Source organism: Phalacrocorax carbo, chromosome 13 (genome assembly GCF_963921805.1).
Source record: "Phalacrocorax carbo chromosome 13, bPhaCar2.1, whole genome shotgun sequence".
NCBI classification, from domain to species: domain Eukaryota; kingdom Metazoa; phylum Chordata; class Aves; order Suliformes; family Phalacrocoracidae; genus Phalacrocorax; species Phalacrocorax carbo.
The window spans coordinates 17274446-17294490 of record NC_087525.1 but is presented as its reverse complement, the minus strand read 5'-3'; the positions used below and the strand labels follow the sequence as shown (position 1 = coordinate 17294490).

The 20045-nt window shown below is 50.9% G+C and overlaps 1 protein-coding gene across 1 annotated transcript; it reads right to left on the bottom strand.

Moving 5' to 3' along the window:
• Positions 1-14891: 14891 nt before the first annotated feature.
• Positions 14892-19220, bottom strand: ZNF503 (zinc finger protein 503). Its single transcript, XM_064464929.1, has 2 exons — positions 18140-19220; positions 14892-17099 (listed from the first exon to the last, which is right to left on the bottom strand). Exons 1-2 carry the CDS (start codon positions 18452-18454, stop codon positions 15579-15581), a joined length of 1836 nt encoding a protein of 611 aa, XP_064320999.1. The 5' UTR covers positions 18455-19220; the 3' UTR covers positions 14892-15578.
• Between the last annotated feature and the right edge of the window lie 825 nt (positions 19221-20045).

The following is a 20045-nucleotide window of genomic DNA, read 5'->3' as shown; positions in this document are numbered from 1 at the left end:
TTTAAGAGTGAGGCAGCCCATGCTTTTGTCACTCCGCTTGTACAAGTTCAGTGTTAATTTCAGAGCGCATTAGCAGTATTCAAGGTAAAAACTTCCTGGGAACAGAGTAATTACGAAGGCCTGGCTGTCTCTCATTTGTGTATGTGGAATACTTGGCACGGGTGCAATCCAAAGCACCCTTCCTTCATCCTAATAAACACAGGGTTCCTCAGCTGACTGGAGCAAGGGACCAGCCAGCGCGTGGGGTGTTCAGGCCTGGAGTTTTCCTCAGGGCCGTCTTGTCGGCAGCACCTTATTCACCACATAAAATGCCCATTGTCACACACATGGGCTGTAACAGCAAAGCTGAAGGGACGCCGCAGCCCCACAGGTGGTCTGAGGCAGCCTGCCCGGGGCTGGCAGCTGCTCCCTCCACCCCCCAGGGCTTCCAGAAGGTTCCCCAGCGCCTCCCCTCAGGAGCAGCGTACCACTGCCTCACCCCTCAGTGCTGAGGGCCCAGAGTCAGCCACAGCTGTGGGAGAGTGGGAGGATTTGCATGTCCCCCAACCTGGTCACTCGTGAGAGGAAACCCAACCCGAGGTGTGACTCTCCTGGGCACAGCCACTGCAGGCCTCTCCCAGACTTTACAACCCCCTCACAGAAACCTGCCAGGCCACAGGTGTCCACCCCAGCGTGGGGCACTGAGTGACACTAATTGGGCAAATGGAGGGAAACTGTGTAGATCAGCTGCCTCACCTGGGGAAAATCAACCCTTGTCACGCCAGGCTCCTCTTCAAAAGGGAAAGGATGGCTACCAGGAAGTTCCTGTGCAGGCAGCCTGGCATTTGGCTGTCTGGGAAGACAGAGCTGTTTTCTGTCAGCAAGCGGGATGGATAGCAAGGAGCAGGCACTGAGCTGCGGCCGGGCTGGCGCAGCCCTCTGCTCTCCCCAAGACCTGGGCTGCGAGGGCTGCTGAGGACTGCAAGCAGGTCAGTGGCCAAGCAGAAATTAATTACTTTTTTTTTTCACTGAGGAATTTTTGTTGTCACATTGACTTCTTTCAGGCCTTTTTAAAGTATACATCAAGAAAAATCCTTTCACAAATCATCATCTACTTAAGTCTTCTTTGGCTCAAATGTTATTCCTTTTGCTATTGAAAGTAAACTTTAGTTCGCTGTAAGAATATATATATAAGTATATAAATGTAGCTCTTATGAAGAGTTATTTCCTTTAAAACAGAGGATTTTACATTTGACATTAAAGTAGCCTTTAGGTTGCTCGCTACTTACATATGATGCTGTATGATATTTCATTTAAGGAGAAATTACTTTTGGTGGGATTTTTTTTCTTCAAGAATATAAAAGTTGATTTGTTCTACTTAAGTTTTTTATGGATTTTTCTAATAACAAATTTTCCACAGGAAAAAATAATAGTTTGTCAAGGTGGCTTTCTTCTTCAGAAGGAAGTTCTGCAGCATTTTTTATGCATCATGTGGTTGGCTCTATTTTGTTGTTTTGTGTCTTACTTCTGTTGTTAGAAAAAACAAACTGGGGTTTCCTAAGTGTTAGAAGTAAAAATACAGTGTTTAGACTGTTGTTTACTTAACTATTAGTATCATGCCGTTCCTTTCACCATAAAAATGTTATTTAATTGTGGTAGGTTTAATCCTATCTACCAACTCCTCCATTGCAAGGCTTTAGAACAGGAAGGCACCTGCTTGGCTACTGAGCCCTCCCCTCTGCCTCAGCTGTCGTGTCAGGTTTTTTAAGTGTGTTGTACTCCATCTTAACAACAGGTGTGTGGTTTATTCCCACTATTCTCAGAGGATGGGTGTTACAGAACTCAGTTGCTTTGCAGCATTGCTGGTGAGCCATTTGCCATTGGCACTGACTTGGGAAAGAGTCAAAAACTGAGCTACCACCATACACTTGAATTGCTACCACCTCCCCCCACCCCAAGAAATAAAAAAAACCACAAAACCAAAAAAAACCACAACAAACAAAACCCTGCACCAGCTCTCAGAAAGTTTCTTCACCAGTACTCTGTTGTTTAAGAACCATCTTCTAATTCTGAGCTTAGTTTATTCATGGCCAACTAAAGTCCATTTGGTCTTGTGCTGAAACTCTCTTTTAATTTAAATAGTCCTTTTTTCTCCTCTCAGCTTTTTACCTAACACAGACAGCAATCCTATCCTCTCTCAGCTTTTGTTATAGTAGACTAAACAAATCAAGCTTGTTTAATCTTGTTTCATAAAACAGGCTTTCCATTGCCCTGTTCTTCCTAATAGTCCTTCTTTTCTACCTGCTCTAGTCCCCGTTAGTCTCTCGAATGCAAGTGACTAGGCTGTGTGCAGTATTTCAGGTGAGCTCTTCCCAGTGCTTTACACAAAGATATTACTTTTCCTTGCCTCTATTGGAAGTTACACCAGCTGCCTTACCCTGCTGATGCACAGTCATTGTATTTTAGCAGAGCTTTCTTATTAATGTTGAGAAATGACACCAAGGACGCTTTTTTAGCTCAGAATGCTAGGATTTGTTTGGGCTTTTTTAAATCAGGAAAATATTTTAGTGTGTTATGATCTCCTTTGAATAATACCAGACTATATCTTCTAAATAATTTTTAAATTTTCTGTACCTTGTCATTCCAAAGTTTTGGCTATTGCTGGAATCAGAATGATAAACATATCAATCTCAGACATCACGTTTCCCTTCTTAAAATAGTCTTTAGCTATTTTGCATGAATTTTTTTTTGTTAAGTTTGGTAGAAGGTCCTTGCTACTGTTGTGGACTCACATTCTAGAGTTGTGAGTTGGAGTGGAGGTTAACAAGGCTCCTAGAGTTTAGGGCTATACCAGATGTGATTTTGTTTCCACTTCACCTGATTTTCATTCTCTAACATCATTCCTATTAGCTATTTCCCTGTCACCCCATGCTCAGCATTGCCCTTCTTATTGAAGTGAATGCAACATATCAATTTGAGGTCAGGACCATGCCTGCATTATCCTTAATCTCTACTATGTTCCTTTCTTTCATTTTATTTATGCAACTGAAAAAAATCTTTGTCCGTTTTAATATCCTTTGCAAAGGCTAACGCAGCTCCTCTTGTGGCAATTCTTACTTCACCCCTATGCTTCTAAGATAAGGACTGATTAACAAACAAAAGGGTTTTCCCCATGTTACTTTCATTTCTTTTTTCACAGCTAACATGTTTCTTGAGGTGATAGTGCATCCAGTTAGGCCCAGAGTACCACCTTCTGGGTTTCTTTTTTGCTTTTTCCTGTGTTTGCAATATAGATTCTTGACCATTTTAACATTCTTGATGTGAAGTACTTCTAATACTTTGCTCCCTGCTCAATCTATTAGCTCCTCAGCCCAGCTGATGTGGCCACACCAGAGTTTGCCCTCTGAAACGAAACCTTTAGAAACCTCTTTGATTTATTCTCCTGCTTAACTTAAATCAGTGTTGTCTGACTTAAGCCAGTTGTAGAAGTCAGCTCTGGGTCATTTTGAATGTTCTCTTTACTTATCAGTAATAGAATATAAAGCATCTTATCACCTCTTACTGCTCTGATGAGGAAGATTTGATTAAGTGCATTGTACATTGTATCCAAAAATAACTGGATGTTACTGCTACAGATAACGCTTGTAGTCCATTCTGTCCCTGGTTTTGTGGTTATAAACAACTGCCTGTAGCCACCACTCCAGCAAAAAAAGTACCTGTGTCACTGCACACGAATGATCCTGACTTAGGGAACGCCAGCATCTAAGATAATGTTTCCCATACTTTCCTGTAGTGTAGCGAACCCTGCTAATAGTACCACCAGAGTTAAGCTGGTTTTTTAAGAGACTTGAGCACCTGTAGTTCAGCTTCTCTGAAAATCAATTTCTTGGACTATAAAATAGATTAGTCTCTAGCCAATCTTTAACTTGCTTTTGAGTAGGTATGCACATGTAGCCCACTATTCACTGTGCTGTGCCTCCCACTCTGTGTCTGCATCTGGCCAACAGCGGATATGAGCATGCTACAGCTGCTTGCTAGGGTATTTAACTCGAGGTGTAAAGGTTTGGGATTTAGCCCTGGAGGTCCCAGGTAATGAGCAAGATGATGATTATTACACTTCCAGAATTGTATGTACTTGCGTTCCTAAGGACAGCTTGTGACGGGGGTGTGGAGAGCATAGCTTCCTTTTATCTGTTCTAAAGCTTACAATGCTTTTTTTCCAGAATTAAACTATTACAAAATACATCAAAAGAGACTTCACAGAAATATGCCTGCCCTCGTTTTAATGTCCGCAACAAAAACACTGGGATAATGTTCCACAAATGAGTTTAACATTTAATAGATGATGAAATAACATGGTTATGCAATAATTGTTTTCAAGATGGAGATGCAAAACTCGCTACCTCATTCTGCTAGTGCTCAAGTTAGTGTGTAAACTAGTCTGTGTATCTGTGCATACAAAAACTGAGCAAAGTTACTGAGCAATAGAACTAAATTATTGCATTTGCTTCATCCAAGGTGATTAGCTATCAGAGCAGATGTAAATATTTTCAGAGGCACTCCACATAAAAATTTGTTCTTTTACGTGTAGAAACTTCCATTTTCCTTTACTGTCTTACTAATTTAAAGGGGGGTAAATTTTTTTGTTAACTTCAAAATTATTATTCTATGATTTTCTTGGAAAAGACCTGGACAAATATCTTCTGTGTAAATAATATACAAGGTAAAAATGCACACATCTTACCAGTCACTGCAATGCAGCAATTTCTCGCATAAAACATGAGGGATGCCTGATCAGACAGATGTGCTGATTAAACTCCCTATGCTTTTACTTCCTGGAGAGGCATCAGCTCAAAGGTGACTGTGACACAACGGCCAAAACCTACTATCTTCTGTTTTGCATAACATCTAAAAGTACAGGAGTTCACTGTTTTCTTTTTTTACCTATTTACTACTGATCTACCCTGCATGATCTCTTCAGATTCCATCATCTGAACCTTCTCCTCACAGACAGAAAACCAAAATTGCCATTGTTTGCTCCAAGGTCCTCCCAAGCCCCTTCCCAAACTGTCATGAATTGCACAACTGTGGCGCATGTATTTAGTTCTGATTTATATGTAATTAGAATTTGTAAGCTTTAGGGATTTTTTTGCCCCAGGAAGAATCTTGTCTTCCTTAGGATTGCTAGAAAACTTCTGCTGATTTCAGGCTGACTAGAATTTCACACTATAGATTGTGAACTTGGAGTGTGTGCAAGTTTAATACCTTAAGTATAAATGTAAATTGACACAATCCCATTAACCAGCAAACACAACTAACCATGTGGAACACTATGTTTATACAAGTTTAAGTATTTTAGTTAGAATAAATATTTTTCCCTGTACAGAGTTAGCTTTTTTCATAACCTGTGACCTGGTATATATGCAGCGGTGATGATTCATGAGTACCTTCTCTAATAGGGATAAACTGCACTGGTATCATCTATCAGTAGTGGTAGAGTTTGCCAGTATTTTTACTTACTTTGATAATATCTACATGTAAGAAATTGTACTGTTCTAACTCAGTTGCTTTTGAAATAGGTACGTTTAAAACAGTATAAAAAAGTGTTGCCTGTCTATTGAGGAGGTAAGACCTGCTATAATGCTTTTCCAACTTATTTAACTCCAGAGCAAGACTGTGGCACTTTGAGCAGCTAGTTTTCTCAGAATTTGTCAGTACCTGATTTGTAGGTACATCAACAACCATTGGTTTCTCAACCAAATGATAGAGCTAAACTAGAAAAATTAGTTGCTCCATCTGGACTAAATTCCTTTCTCAATCTTTTTAAAAACCTATTGATGTATGTAGGATATCTGCTTTTGATCAAGTGCAAGACTTTACCCTAACTCCATATAGTCAGCCTAAAGACCATAATTATAAATGTGATTAGCTCTCGTCATAACAGCTGTTTGACACCTCTACTGGAATGTATTTAGCAGCTGAACGTTCTAAAAAAGAACTTATTTCTACTCATCTGTTTTATCTTGGATGCATTCCCTGGGCCTGCTGGTGCAACATATATTTAAGGAAATCATAATCTTGCAAAGGGAGGGGAATTGGAGGGATTGGGGGGGTGTAGGACAAAAAACCCCAACCTTGTGAATGTTCTCAGACTCATGAGCTTAAGCATTTTGTGATGGAAACTGTCTATACAGTTGTTTTCTTGTTGTAAACATACATGTAGGGACATGTAAGATTTCTGACTGGCTTTGTTTTGGTCTCCATCAGTGAATTTCTGTGGTAGCCTGACAGAGACAGGGGTAAGCAGCAGTGAGACTGCATGGGTGTGTGGTGAGAGGGGATGGGCACCAGTGGCTCCATATAGGGTGGGACAAAGTAACAAAAACACAGACCAAAGACGACATCCGTACTTGCACAGCCAGGAACTCTGGTACAAGAACCAGGGTTTTTTTCACTGTGTAATCAATGCACACAATGGGAAACTTTGCCTTTTTATGAAGGCCTTGTCAGGCAAAGCTTGCTGTCACCTAACATGCCAAGGTGGTTTCTACTTTCCTGGCTATTTATCTAATAACTTAGTGGCTACAGGTCTGTATTTTTTCCTGCTCCACCTGAGCAGACTCATCTCTAATTACCATCTAGGGTGGAAAGGGGATGTTGAAAGTGTTACTGTTGTGTGCATAGAATGTTTAAAGCTCTTTCTTGGGCAAAGAGAGTAGGTGGGAACACAATTAAATCTGGGCACTGATTGGGAGACCTGAGCTGCGGGCTTTGGCAAGCACCATAACTGGTAGATTAAATAGTCTTGTTCCTTCCTTCTCTTTCCTTCTGGCCTGGTGCATTTTTATGCAAAGTGAAATGCCTTCAAAGGAGGGGTGGAGATTTTTCCCACATTAGAATAGTCTGGTGATTAGGAACCCTAATAAGTGAATTATGGATTTGAAACCTTTCAGATCTGAGAATTGATACATATTCCTCTGCCCCAAGACAGGTACTTGAAGCATGGAGAAAAGAGCACAGTAGATGATGGCAGCAGTTGATCTTTCCTGGTAGGAAAAAAACCTCCATGAAGAGAGGATTAAGGGCTGTGAATTGTACAAAAGGGGAGACATTTCCCCACAACTGTAAGGTAGATTGGCTGTGTTTGAGAATCTGGGCCTTGCTGACTTCAGTGAAACTGAAACATGATATTGCAGTGGCAGTTTTAGGCCTTGTGATGGCTGAAAGGGTGTTAGGAGTGGGATTGCTTCCCTTGCACAGAGTGTGTGTCCTCACGCCTGGGTTGTCTGTCCCAGTCCCAGCTGAACTGACCCCTCTAAAGCCATGGTGATGGATGAACTGCAGTATATCCATTAGCTCAAACAGGCTGCTTAGCCTAAAAAACAGCTGAAAGGCTGAAAGGATCCTTTCCCTGGCCTTGCCACAATGGGAAGGCCTTTCCCTGGCTGGCCCTGCCAGCAGGGCCCCAAGGTGCCTGCTGTCAGGGCCAAGGCACTTGGGTACAGCACTGCCCAATCGCATCCCACCAGAGGGAATGCAGGGAGCAGAGAGGTGATGCCCTGGCCTTTCTCTCTCAGCCAACAGGCAAAGTGCTGTGCTGAGGTGTTATGGGGGGTGCCTTGGGGTGGCCCTGGGCCACAGGGCCTGCCCTGTGCCCAGGCTGCCTGCCTGCCACCCTGCAAGTGCAGGGTGCAGTGCTCTGCCTTTCCTCCCCTGCCCTTACCCTCCTCCCAGTGTAAATAATGACAGCATTACTAGCAACTGAATGTGTTTACTTTTACAAAATCTCTTCGTGTGTAGCAGTGTATGTGAGTAAGAAGGGCGAGCAGCCAAGGATAGGGTGCAAATGCTGACCCTGTATGAAGGCTAGAATAACAGAATCATTAAGGTTGGAAAAGACCCCTAGGATCATCAAGTCCAACTGTCAACCCAACACCCCCAGGCCTCTTAAACCATGTTCCCAAGTGAACACACCCAGGGATGGTGATACCCCCACCTCTCTGGGCAGCCTGTTCCAATGCCTGACTATTTTTTTCAGTAAAGATATTTTCCCTAATATCCCATTTAAACTTCCCTTGGTGCAACTTGAGGCCATTTCTTCTTGTCCCATCACTAGTGACTTGGGAGAAGAGACTGACCCCTCCCCCACTGCAGCCCCTCTCAGGCAGTTGCAGAGAGCAATAAGGTCTCCCCTCAGCCTCCTCCAGGCTAAATCCCCCTGGCTCCCTCAGCCGCTCCCCAGCACACTTGTTCTGCAGACCCTGCCCCAGCTCCGTTGCCCTTCTCTGGACACGCTCCAGCACCTCAGTGTTCTTGTCCTGAGGGACCCAAAACTGAACCCAGAATTTGAGGTGTGGCCTCACCAGTGTAGAGCACAGGGGCACCATTGCTGCCCTACTTACCAGCATTCTGCTGTCCTGCCTAAAATAGCCAATTCTGCACGTCTCTTGTGATCCACAGTAATTATCCCTATTCATATTACACGACTGGTGTGTCACTGGAGTACCCTGAAGTGAATCCGTAGGGAACTGCTGGCAGAGAGGACGCTAGGGCACCATCGGCTGTGTGAAGGCGGCCCGTCCCCGGGAGGGGCCTTGGGCTGGCTATCCGGGGTGGGGGGGTGGCGGGGTGGGGCTGGCTGCCGGGTGCTTGGGGGTTGCTTGGGCTGCGCGGCCCGGGGGGAGGGCGCTCTAAACGCAAGCCTCAGCATTAAATAAGGACAGCGGGGCTGGCGTGGCAGGTAGGGGAACAGGAAATTAGCCGGTGTTCGGTGAGAAATCGTGAGTCAGGTCAAGGCTGGTCGGGTCTGGTTTTCTTAAGGTGATTGCAAAAAAGAGAAGGGTTTGAGGAACCCAGAGCCCGTGTCCTCACTTCTAAAGCGCGTCGAACTTCTAGTCATATATCGAAAATCCTTTCCCAAAAGCAACTGCTGTCCACCCAGTACCGTCTGTGACTCGCGAAGTGTTTCTCGGTCTGTCCGATCTCGAATGCCCCGTAGCATTTCACGCCTACTCCCGGTTAAAAACAATGGGGAAATGTGGTGTTTGAATTTCGACTAACTTCTCACGAGCGATAAAGGGGCTGTTTTTTGTAACAGCGTAGGTTATTAGAAACTCGTAGTTTTCAGTTCACGTTTGCCATCAAGATCACAGCAGGGGAAAAAAGGAGGCTGGAGCCTGCAGCTGCTTCAGCAATTCCCGTTCGCGGGTTTCGTAAGACGATGGAAAAAACAACGCTTTTGGAGCAAACTTGCTCGAGTTTAATATACAGCGACTTCAGGAAGTGCAATAAAATCAATTAATGTTGCAAAATCGTTGGCCGAAAAGAAAGCGGCGAAAGGATTTATGGAAATGTAATGGATTTACAAGCATTTATCCTGCGACTTGATAAACAGCAATGGGAAGCCTAGATGGTGAAAATAATTAGTGCCGCAGCCTCAGTGAATATGGACAATTTATTGTTATAATTTTATCCTTTCAGTGGTTATTCAAATTTATTTTTTAATTTTGTGATCTGAAGCGCAGGAGGATTAATCTAAAGTTTGGTCTCGGCTTCCTCGGGGGCTGGGTTTCTTCTGCTGACATTTTGTCTCAGCGCAAAGCGAAGCGGGATCTGTCACTCGCCGGGGCTGCTCCACGCGGGGAGCTCACACTTAGCTTTTTCTGCGGGTATTTTAAGGGCTGTTACCGTTGGCCTCGGTAACGAGTGTTACCCGACGGGGGAAGGGCCCGCTCTTTGCCTCCCTTTTCGCTCCCTTTTGGTTTCAGACGCGCTTTCACGGGAGCTCCGGCAGAGCCGCGGCGGTAACGCGGCTGCGGGAGGGCGCCGGGGCCGCGCCAGCGCCCGAAACTTTGCTGCTTGCTCTCGGAAGTTTGTAGCCGTTATAGTAGAAAGGAGACATCTAACGTGGAGTAAAGATTACAATTTCCAGAAGTCAGAATTTATTACGGTTAAACTGTGATAAGATCCCATCTGTTATGAACACATGTAGCACCAATTGTTTTTCATACAACTGCAATTTATTTACCCTTCAGAGTGAATGAGATTACAAGCGTGATTAAAAAAAAAAAAAAAAAGAAAACAACAGAACCCCAGCCACCACCGCCGCGGTTTGTGTTTGGTCCGGCCTATCTGTTTGTATCTGGCTCAATCCATTTACAGTGCGATGCCTCCCTTGGGATGAGACCGGAGCTTCCCTCTGCCCCAGAGGAGTCGGTACAAACCATACCGGGCTCGGGACGGGCGCGCCGGTGGAGGAGGAGGCGGCGGGGGCCGAGCCCAAGCCCGCCGGGGCCGAGCCTAAGCCCGGGCCCGGGCCCGCCGCCGCCCTCCGGCGGAGCGGCCGCTCCCGCCGCGGGCCCGTCAGCGCCGCCTGGCGGGCGGGAGACCGATCCAAAGCCGGCGGGGCCCCGCAGACAAAGGGGAGAAGCCCCCCTCTCCCTCGCGGGGATGCGGGCTGCGCGGCGCGAAGCACTCGCACGGGTCTCCAAGCAAAGCGAGCGGCGGCGCTTGCCTTTTGCTGGGACCGGGACGTGAAACGGGGGCGGGGGAGGGGAGGTGTTTTGGTGTTGCCGTTGGTCGTAGTAGTTCAGGAGCGAGGAATGTGCCTGCTCGCCCTCTTCCCCCGTCCCACAGAAGCGGGTTGCATCGAGGAGCACGAGCCTCAACAAATACAGCAGGAAAGATGGAGTTAAAAAAATCAATAACAAAAAAAAAAATCCCACACGTTCTTACCGCGCTAGCCTTAGAACGGTAATCTAATTTTGTTCTCTTTCAAACTGTTTCAAGGCATATACGTGTGTGTATATATACGTGTATATATATCCTCCAGGTTTCAGTGGGCGTCTTTCTGCTGCTCTGTTATCATTATTTCTTGCCTTGATGTGACGTTGAAGACGGATGACAGCATTGTCAGGTTGTCTTTAATTCATTTGAAGATTAAAAAAAATACACACAAGGCTGCTCACAATATTCAAAGCCCGAACGGATTTACTTTTTTTCACATAGGGGACGGGGTGGCTGGGAGGGGGGTGCGGTTGATGAATTTCAGACATGAGAAGAGAACAAAGTCTGTGCATCGCTGTGTGTGCACACACGCATAGAACAAGCGGCCGGAGGTGGAATTTTTGCAGCAGCAGCACCTGGTTCATCTTGATGGCGAAATACTCAGCATTAAGACAGTCTTTTCGCATTTATGAACAAGCTCAAATGTATAATCTGCTCAAATTTCAACCCTGTCTCTGCTGCCAAAGCATTCCATCCCAGAGAGGTGGGAGCATACGGACTCAGGGTCCGTCTTTTTTCTTTTGACACCTTCATGCTTCATCGCAACAACATTTTACCTTTTTTTTTTTTTTTAAAAAAAAGGCAATCTGCTCCGAATTTCCTAGGACTGAGCTGAGAGGGAGATTGAGCAGGGATTAGACCCCTCCGTTCGGGACTGAGGGCTTGCCTGCCGCAGGTCTGCTCGTGAAGCAGTGTGGGCTGTACTTCGCCACGCAGAGAGAAACGTGGGGTGAGGGTCTCACCTTGGGGTTAGACATGTCCGAAATTACACCCAAAATCTAAATGGGAAGGATGCTGGTAACTCCAGACATTTCCCAACTTTAGTTTCGTACCTTAAAAAAAAAAAAGACAAACACCACCCTAACACAACCCCAAACCCACCCAAACAGAAAACCTAAACAGCGCCCTACGGAAAGCCTGGAGAGAGAGCCAACTGTGCGAACGCAAGGCAGCATTTCTCTCCGTCTCTTCTAAATACCAAAGGATGAAGTTTGATCGATGTTTTTACAGAATAGGAGCGCACATTTACTTTGGCTTCGGAAAGCCTGGGCCTTCCAGGGCTGCGCTTGCCGGGGTGCCGCCGCGGGTGCGGGCAGCTCCGGACAGCCCTGGGGTTAGGAAGCGGGGCGCCAGCCCTGCCGCGCCTACCTTGCGGCTGCCGTGAGCGTGGTTTCAAAGGCAGGGCATGGGCAGCGGGTGGGCGACTTTCCCGTCCTTAGAAAATGGAGCCTCTTGTCGCTGAGGAAAATCTTCCCTCATGAAGGCGTCGGTGTATTTTAGCTCTAGCGTATGTTCCGCGCTCTCGCATCAGGCAAGCAAACGTTGTGTGCGTTTGAGGACTTGAACGCTGAAGCCGAGATACATACGCCCATATAGGCTCAGATATATTACAGAAACTCCTTCGCTGTCTGTGGAGTCTGGTGTTTTATTGTTTCATAAAACTAGCTTAATTACATTTCCCCATAGATAAGATAAACAGAACCCTTCTTTTCTAAGCGCTGCTTATCAAAAGTATTTTGTCGAAATGGCATCCAGAGTAAGCCTTTGAGAGGGGATGGGAAGGCATTAATTTTTATTTTGGTTCCTCATTTGCACTTAGCATCTGACAAGAGTTGATTTAAATATTACATGAGTTTATCGTTAATGCTCAAGAAAGATTTGTGAGAAAGACGAAACTGTTTAATTTAAACTAATGTATGCCTGACTCTGGTCAGATTGATCAGAGTTTCGGGGTTTGATGGGTTTTGCCCTTCTGTTGCTTGTCCTCTCGAGCTGGTTTTTCACTGTGAAATTATTTTAGTTCGGTGGCATGGACCAGCGGCTGCTGTCAACTCCACAACCCATCCAGTTCGCAAGAACGGGGGGAGGAAAAAAAAATGCAGTCCTTTTACCTAAAAACATTGAAGTCCATAAGTCAATCTATATTAAGAGAGGGGAAAAAAAAAAAGGCAGATTTCCTAGATTAATATCAAAATCCTATGTGACACTTGCCAGGTCAAATACTTAACAAGCCTGGAACGGAGACCTCCTTAGCACCGCTCTACATGTAAAATAAGCTATTTTAATTTTTCATTAATCGCGGGGACAGTGTCTGAGCAAAACGGTAACGGTAACGTTAAGCGTTCGTTTCATCCCTCGCACCAGAAGCCTTCACGCGTGTAACTTTTCCGAGCGGAAGCCCCGCGACGGGCGCTGGGGCTGAGGGACCCCGCAGTCCCCTGGTCTCTGCAGAGCCGCCCCGGGGCCGCCGGCGGCGGCTGCTCCCGCTCTGCCCGGGGACGGACGGCGGCAGACGAGGAGCGGCGGCGGCGGCGTGTTTTAATCGCGGCAAATCTGTAATAGTCGCTTGCACACCCAGATGGAGCCTGAAATGTAATTTTCCTCGAATTAAGGGTGGTTAGAATAGCGAAGCGGGGAGGGCAGCCGAGCCGCGGGAGAGGGCGGGGGCTGCGAGCCTCTGCTGCCCTGCTTGGGCTCGCCGGGCGAATCCTCCGCCGCCCCCGGCCCGCAAAGCCCTTCTTGCCATCACTCGCCGGGTTTGTATCCGCTTCCTATTTTACTGTTAAAGTTTACTCGGTGCAGTTAGCAGCGCTGCCCTCCCCTCCCTTTCCCTAACTCACCAGTTCATAACGAGAGCATTTCTCATTCCCTGCAGCAGAGATACGCAACGGCCCCTTTCCCACTTAAGGGGTGGGGGGGAACCCCAATACATGTGATTAAAGCGCCCAGCCTTTCCCGTGCCGCTCTCCGAGCAGCCCGCCGAAGAGCCGCGGCGCGGCCCAGCGCCCGCCGGTGCCGGCCTCCTGCCCGCATCCCGGACACGGCCCCGGCTCCGCTCCCGGCCCCGGCCAGCGCGCCGCGCCGGGACGGCCGGGCGCGCGCGGGAGCTTCGTCGGCTCGCTGCTTTTCTCTCCTTTGCATATTAACGCTAACTTCCACTAATTATCTGGAGTAAATGTATTAGACTAATTAGCATCTGGGCTCCACGGGAAACTTTGAACAGTAATTATATTGTGGGGGATACAGAGCGAGGGAGAACACGCAGTGATTTGTCAAGCAGAGTCGCCGCTTGCAGCTTTTCCCCCTTCCCCTGCGCGGGGCCTGGCCGGGGCCGCCCGCAGCGGGGGGAGCGGGGCCGTGCGCGGGAGGGCAGGGGCTCGACTCGCCGGAGCCGCTCCCGCAAAGCGCCTGGCAGGCGGCGGGAGCGAAGCCCTCCGCTGGCATCGCCGTTGCGGGCTGGGGTGGCTCTTTCCTGTCTCTCTCGGCGGCAAAGCTTCGCTCCGCAGGTTCGGTAGCGGCTCCGGCTTCTCCGCCGCAGCCCCGCTCCTTCCGGGGTGCAGGGCGAGGAGCCGAGGCGGCCCCGCGGCTGGCGAACCCGGGCCGGGGAGGCCGGCGGGCGGTGCGGGCGGGGGCAGCCCCGCTCGACATCACGTCGAGTCTGGCAATGCACTTCTGCAGAGAGCAAACCCCGACCAAGTAACGGATGGACTCTTTTTTTCCTTTTTTTTTTCCCTTCCCCTCCCCTTTAAAAGAAAAAGAGTTCTTAGAGCAGTCCGATTTTTTTTTTTTTCTCCCAAACGTGCTGATCATTCGTGGTGCGGTACGAACTGAAGAAAGAAATTGAAAATAACTGGATGAGATCAAACAGCGCTTCCCTAATTGCTTCTGACCTTCTCATCTAGAAAAAGAGACGAATAGTTATGCATTACACTGTAAGAAAAAAAAAAAAAGCTTTCAGATAATCTTCTTACTCTTTTACAAATAAGTTCTGCCTTCCCTTTTTCTTTCTAAAGAAAGAATGAAGTATTTTAATTGAAACCCAGTTTTAAAAAAACAGGCTTTCATAGTAAACACATTTTTTAAAAAAAGTTAATCTTCCTTAGGAAAGTGAAAGAGATTTAACCGACTCTCAATTTTCCTATTTCATATCTACGAATTTGACTGAAGGGGGGGAAAAAAATACTCCCGTCTGATTTTTTTTAAGAGAGCCCTGGGGTTACAATAAAAAAACTTTTGGGTTTTTCTTTTTATTATTTTTAATTAAAATTGAATAAACGCTTAAGGAGAAATTAGCAGTCGCCTCCATCCAAGACCTACTCAGGTTTTTATAACAGAATCAAAGCGTATTTAAAAAAAAAAAGTAAAACCTTTTAATACATCAAATATACGGAATTTTAATCTTTAAAGCGATACATTGTCTATTTTAGTACATGACGTAAACCTTACTTAACCCTTTTTACAGGGTGGACTTAAAAATTAAAAATAGTTAAGTGTTCCTTTTAAAGAACAAAATAAGGCAAATGAGGTTTTTGGAATAGAATTGTTTTTGTTTTTCTTCCAGAATACATACAAAAAAATACCAATTCTCTTTCAAGGGTATACACCTTAAAAATAATTGCAATTTGAAATTATAACTGACAAATTGCGAGTTGTTTTTTAGTAACAAACATGCATGTAAATTTTTTTGTTTCAATGAGACATTAAATAAGAACGTACAATACAATCATAGCAATTTTAAAGTAACATTAAAGAGAAGACCTCTATCTTTTTATTTATATTCTACAATGGGTGTTCCACTTTTACCTATTGAGCTCAGTTAAGTAATGCACTTTATGATTCGTTGTCCCGCTTGAAGCTAACATAAATAAATACAGTGCTCATGGATCCAGTCCTCAAATGAACACTATTTTATAAAAAGTCAGATTTTTTTTGTATGTGTGTGTTTTTTCTTTCCAACTTTTATAAAGTTTTGCAGGGCCTCCGTCCCTCTCTGCTACACTCGCTGGTGCGTGCCAGGGCCCTGCTGCCTGCGCTCACTGGTACCCTAGGGCCGAGGCTGTGGTGAGTCTCTGCCCGTAGAGCGCATAAGGGGAATAATAGGGTCCGGTGGCGGCAGGCACGGGCACGGGGGCCCCGGGGGTAGGCAGGGGGCTCTTGGAGTAGGGGTGGTAGCGGCTGCCGAGTCCCAGGGCGTGGTGCGGGCTGCGCAGGGCCAGCGTGCCCGGGCTGCCCGGGGCGCCCGTTGTGGGGATGTGCATGTGGCATGCCATGGCCGCGGCTGCCGCGCTGGCCAGCGAGGAGGAGCTGGGGTAGCTGGAGAGGAGTTTATCGGTGCCCGGGAAGGCAGTATGGGTCCGCAAGTGGCTAAGCAGCTCCTCCGAGGTGGCGAAGCGCTTGTCGCAGGGTCCGTTGGCCGACACCCAGTTGCAGATGTGCGGCTGGGGGTCGTTGGGGAGCATGAAGCCGTAGGGGTACAAGGGGTGGCCGGCCAGCGAGGGCGGCGTGGCGCCGGTCAGTGAGGAGTGGACGCTGTGCAAAGGGTGGGTGGGGTAGACGAGAGGGTATCCGGACTTGAGGGCCTGGTCGTGGGCGCAGGAGGCGCCGGCAGCGCCGGCCAGATGGCTGGCGCAGTGGTAGCTCAGGCAGTACGGGTCTCGGCACAGGCTCGCCGTCATCACCGACGGCGGCGAGGCGCCCGCCAGCGGGCTCGACCCCGCCGGCTTGCTGCAGCCCAGGCTGCTGGCGGCGGCCAGCTGGGCCCCCACCAGGCTGGAGGATTTGGTGGGGTCCAGCGCCACTCCGTGCGGCAGGAACTGCGGCGGGTAGCCGGCGTAGGCTCCAGCCAGCGTCCCCGGGTAGCTCATGCCCGCCGGGGGGAGGGGGAAGACGGTCTGGCCCGGCTTGTACGGGGAGACCGGGGCCACGAGGCCGGAGCCCAGGACGGAGGCGGAGGAGGTGGCGGTGGTGCTGCTGCAGGAGGAGGCGGAGTCCGAGGCGATGGGTTTGGAGCCCGGCGTGTTCTCCTGGTGCTGGTTGACCTCCACGTTAATCCCGGCACAGCTCACGCTAATCCGGCTGTGGCTGATGCTGGTGGTGCCCGGTCCGCCCTCCGAGCCGGAGCTGCCGCTCTTGCCGCAGCCCTCCGAGTCCTTCTTGTCCTCCCCGCCTTTGCCCTCGGCCGGCAGCAGCCCCGGCGAGCATGCGGAGGCGCTGGAGTTGGGGCTGCCTGTCCTTGGGGTGAACGGCTGGCAGGTGGCGCTCGGCACCCGGAATCCCGACTTCTCCCCGGCCGCGACCCCCGCGGCGGGGGCGCCGGCACAGCCCGCCGCCCCCGGCTCCTTCTTCTCCGCGCCCGGCTTGGAGTAGGGCTTGAAGCTCGACTTGTCCTCCACGCCGATGTCGCTGAGCTTCAAGGGGCCCGACTTGGAGTCCTTGTCTCCTCCGGAGCCATTGGAGGTGACCGAGGAGAGTTTGGAAGAAGGGGACGGGTCCGGCTTCCCTATCTGCGAGCAAGTTTGTGCCAAAAGGGCCAGCGGACTCTTCTTCGCGTCCAGCTGCGGAAATCAGAAGGACACACAAAGACAAGGGTTTAATCGGGGTCTCGGGAAAAGCCCGGGGCGTACCTAGGATACTCGTCCCGTACGTTCTCGCAAAGACCAGCCTGGAAGTAACGAACAATTTTTGCGCGCATTCATCACCCTGGCAGCCCCCTCCCCTGCATGCACCATTTTCCACAAAGCCTTTAAAAAGGGCCGGGGATTTTCGGGTCCCCCCGCCGAGCCCGGCGCGGCCGCCCGCCGCCTCCCCGGGCGGCGCGGAGCCTCTCGCCCCGCCGCCCTCCCGGCCCCGCGGCCGCACGGACCCGCCCGCCAGCCACAGCGGCTGCAGCGTTTCTGCGCCCTGACTGCCGGCACTATTTATAAACAGAGCCCGAGTTAGCCGGGCTCCGGGGGAGGGAGAGCGGCGTCCTCGCTCCGCAGAGACCTTAATGAAATCATTCATTCCCACGGACACACCCTTCCCACCGCCCGCTCCGCTCCCAGTTTCGGTCCCTCAATCGGCGAGTGGCGCAGAAGGGGACCGACAGCCTCGACAGAGGGGGAAAGGGGCGAACGGAGCCCCCGAAGTACAAGCGCGTGGCGGTGCTGGAAACGGAGCGGTCGGGGAGCCGAGATACTTGTCCTGCCGCGCCCCGGCTGGAGCCTGTCCCTCTCCGCGACACCCTTCCCTCTCCCCCCCAAAAAAAACCCCACCCCAACCCCGCTCCCTGCAGAAGCAAGGCTGTTCGGCGCTCGGAGCGCTGCTTCATTGAGTGGCCGGATCGTGACCCTAGAGCGGGTCGTTTCCTTCCCCTCACCCCTCCTCTCAAAAAAAAAAAGGGGGGGGGGGCTAAAAAGATAAAAATTAAGAAGTTAATTTACACAGGAATTAGCAATCGGTCCACAAAGGCGGGGGCGCCGCCCAGGAGCGGCCCCTCGCCCCCCGCCCGGTTCGGAGGCAGCCCGCTGCCCGGCGTGAGCGCGGCTGGACGGTGCCGGGAGGCCGGCGGCGCCGCCATGCCCGGGGGGAGCCCGGGGAGAGCCGAGGTCCTTACCTCGATGGGGCTGACGGGCGTGGAGGGCAAGGGCTGCAGGTATTCGGGGTGTAAAATGTGTCCAGTCCGCGCCGTGAGCATTTTCAAGACTTTGATGGGGAGGCGGTTGGCTTGGCGTAGCGGGTCCGAGGGGGGGACGGCGTGGAAGCAGGGCTTGGCGGCGGCGGCGCTGCCGTTATTCCCAGCGTGCCCGTTCGGCCCGGCGAGGTCGGCGGCGCTGCGGCTGCGGCGGGGACTGCCTCCGGGCTCGCTGAGGCTGCTGCTGCTGCTGCGCTTACTACTTCTTATAGCAGAAAGCGAGGGCGATGTGATCATGACCCAAAACCTCGCATGAAAACTGGGGCAAGTGGCGCCGCTCGCACTCGGAAAGGCTCGCTCGCTTTCTGCGGGCGACGAGGGAAAAAAGCCGCACGCCCCCCGAGCAGGAAAACAAACATAAAATGTCCCGTGGCTCTCTCTGGCGGGGAGGGCGTGGGTGGGGAGGGGGAGGGAAAGGGGGAGCCGGCCGGAGAGAAAGCGGAGGGGAAAAAAAAAAAAAAAAGCCGAGTAATCCTTGGGCTGCGCTGGGGGCGGGGGTGGGGGCTGCGGGGCTGCGCCGCTGTCCCCCCCGGCCGCTCTCGGCTCCCCCGGCTGGCGCGGCGCGGGGCGGTGCGGTGCGGCGCGGAGCGCTCGCCTCCGCCGCTCAGCTGCGATGCGAGCCGCTGCCCATCCAGCCCGGGATCTGGCAAAGAAACTCACTTCAAAAGCAGCTGAATTAGTCTGAGATTAAAGCCTTTGCCGCCTTCCAATCAAATGGGACCCCGAGGTGATTGGAGGGTCAAGGGGATGTGACGTTCCCTTTTCTGGGGCTTTTTTTCTCTGTTTTTAATGGTCTCTCGCTCTTTTTTTCCCCTTCCCTTTCTCGTCCGCCTTCCCTCTCCCCTCCCCTCCTTCCTTGTTTTCGCTCCTAGGACGGGCCGGGCCTTAATTCGCTGTTTCACATCACGCGCTGCCAACGTTTTTATTCCTCCGCAGCCGCCGCGGGTCCCCCGGCGCAGCGGGGGCGGCCGTGGGGCCGGGGGCGGCCGTGGGCTGCCGCGGGGCTCCGCCGCCCCCCCACACCCCGCCCCCCCCCCCCCCCCCACTCCAAGCGCGGCCCCGAGCACGGCCTGCTGCCGTCCGCCCGCCCGCCCGCCCCGCACGGCGCTTACAGGCCCAGCCCGCGCCCCCCGCCCCGGTGCAAGCCCGCTGGGACAGCTCTGTGGCCCCCTCCGCGCCGCGCCCCCCCTCCGCGCCTCAACCCCCCCCCCGCTCCAGGCCCCGGAGAGAGGCGGGGGGCGCTTCCCAAACCCCCCCTCCCGCCTCACAACGCGGGGGTAGGCTCGGACGAGAACCTGCAGAGCGGCGGCCTGCGCGTCGCCGCCCGCGGGAGCCGGGGCGCTGCGGAGCGGCTTGCGGGGATCGGGGGGAGGCCGGCCCTCACACGCGGGGCTGTCACGCACCGCCCGCCGCCGCCTCTCGGGTCTCTCCGCCCCGCCGTCAATTGTCAGTGCTCCCCAACCGCAATCAATCAGTTATTTGTCAGCCCCTGTCAATCCGCCCTTGATTTATGTCAGCTTTTGTTGCTGATTACAAGCCTGGTGTGACTTGAAGGGGGAAAGAGAGAGAGAGGGAGGAAGGAAAACAGAGGGAGAGACGGGCTCCTCGGGAGAAAAAGCCATTCAATTTACGGAATAAATCCTTCGAGTAAACTCGATTTGTGTGCCAGCGCCCGGCAGCCCTCCCCGGCCCCGCACCGCGGTGCGGGGCCGGGCTGAGGAGGGCTGCCGGGCTCCTCAGCCCCTTCCCTCCTCGTCCGGCTTCGAAGAAGAGCCCTTCGTCCGTGCAGCCGCCGGGCTGGCCCGGCGGCGGCCCCGGGAGCCCGCGG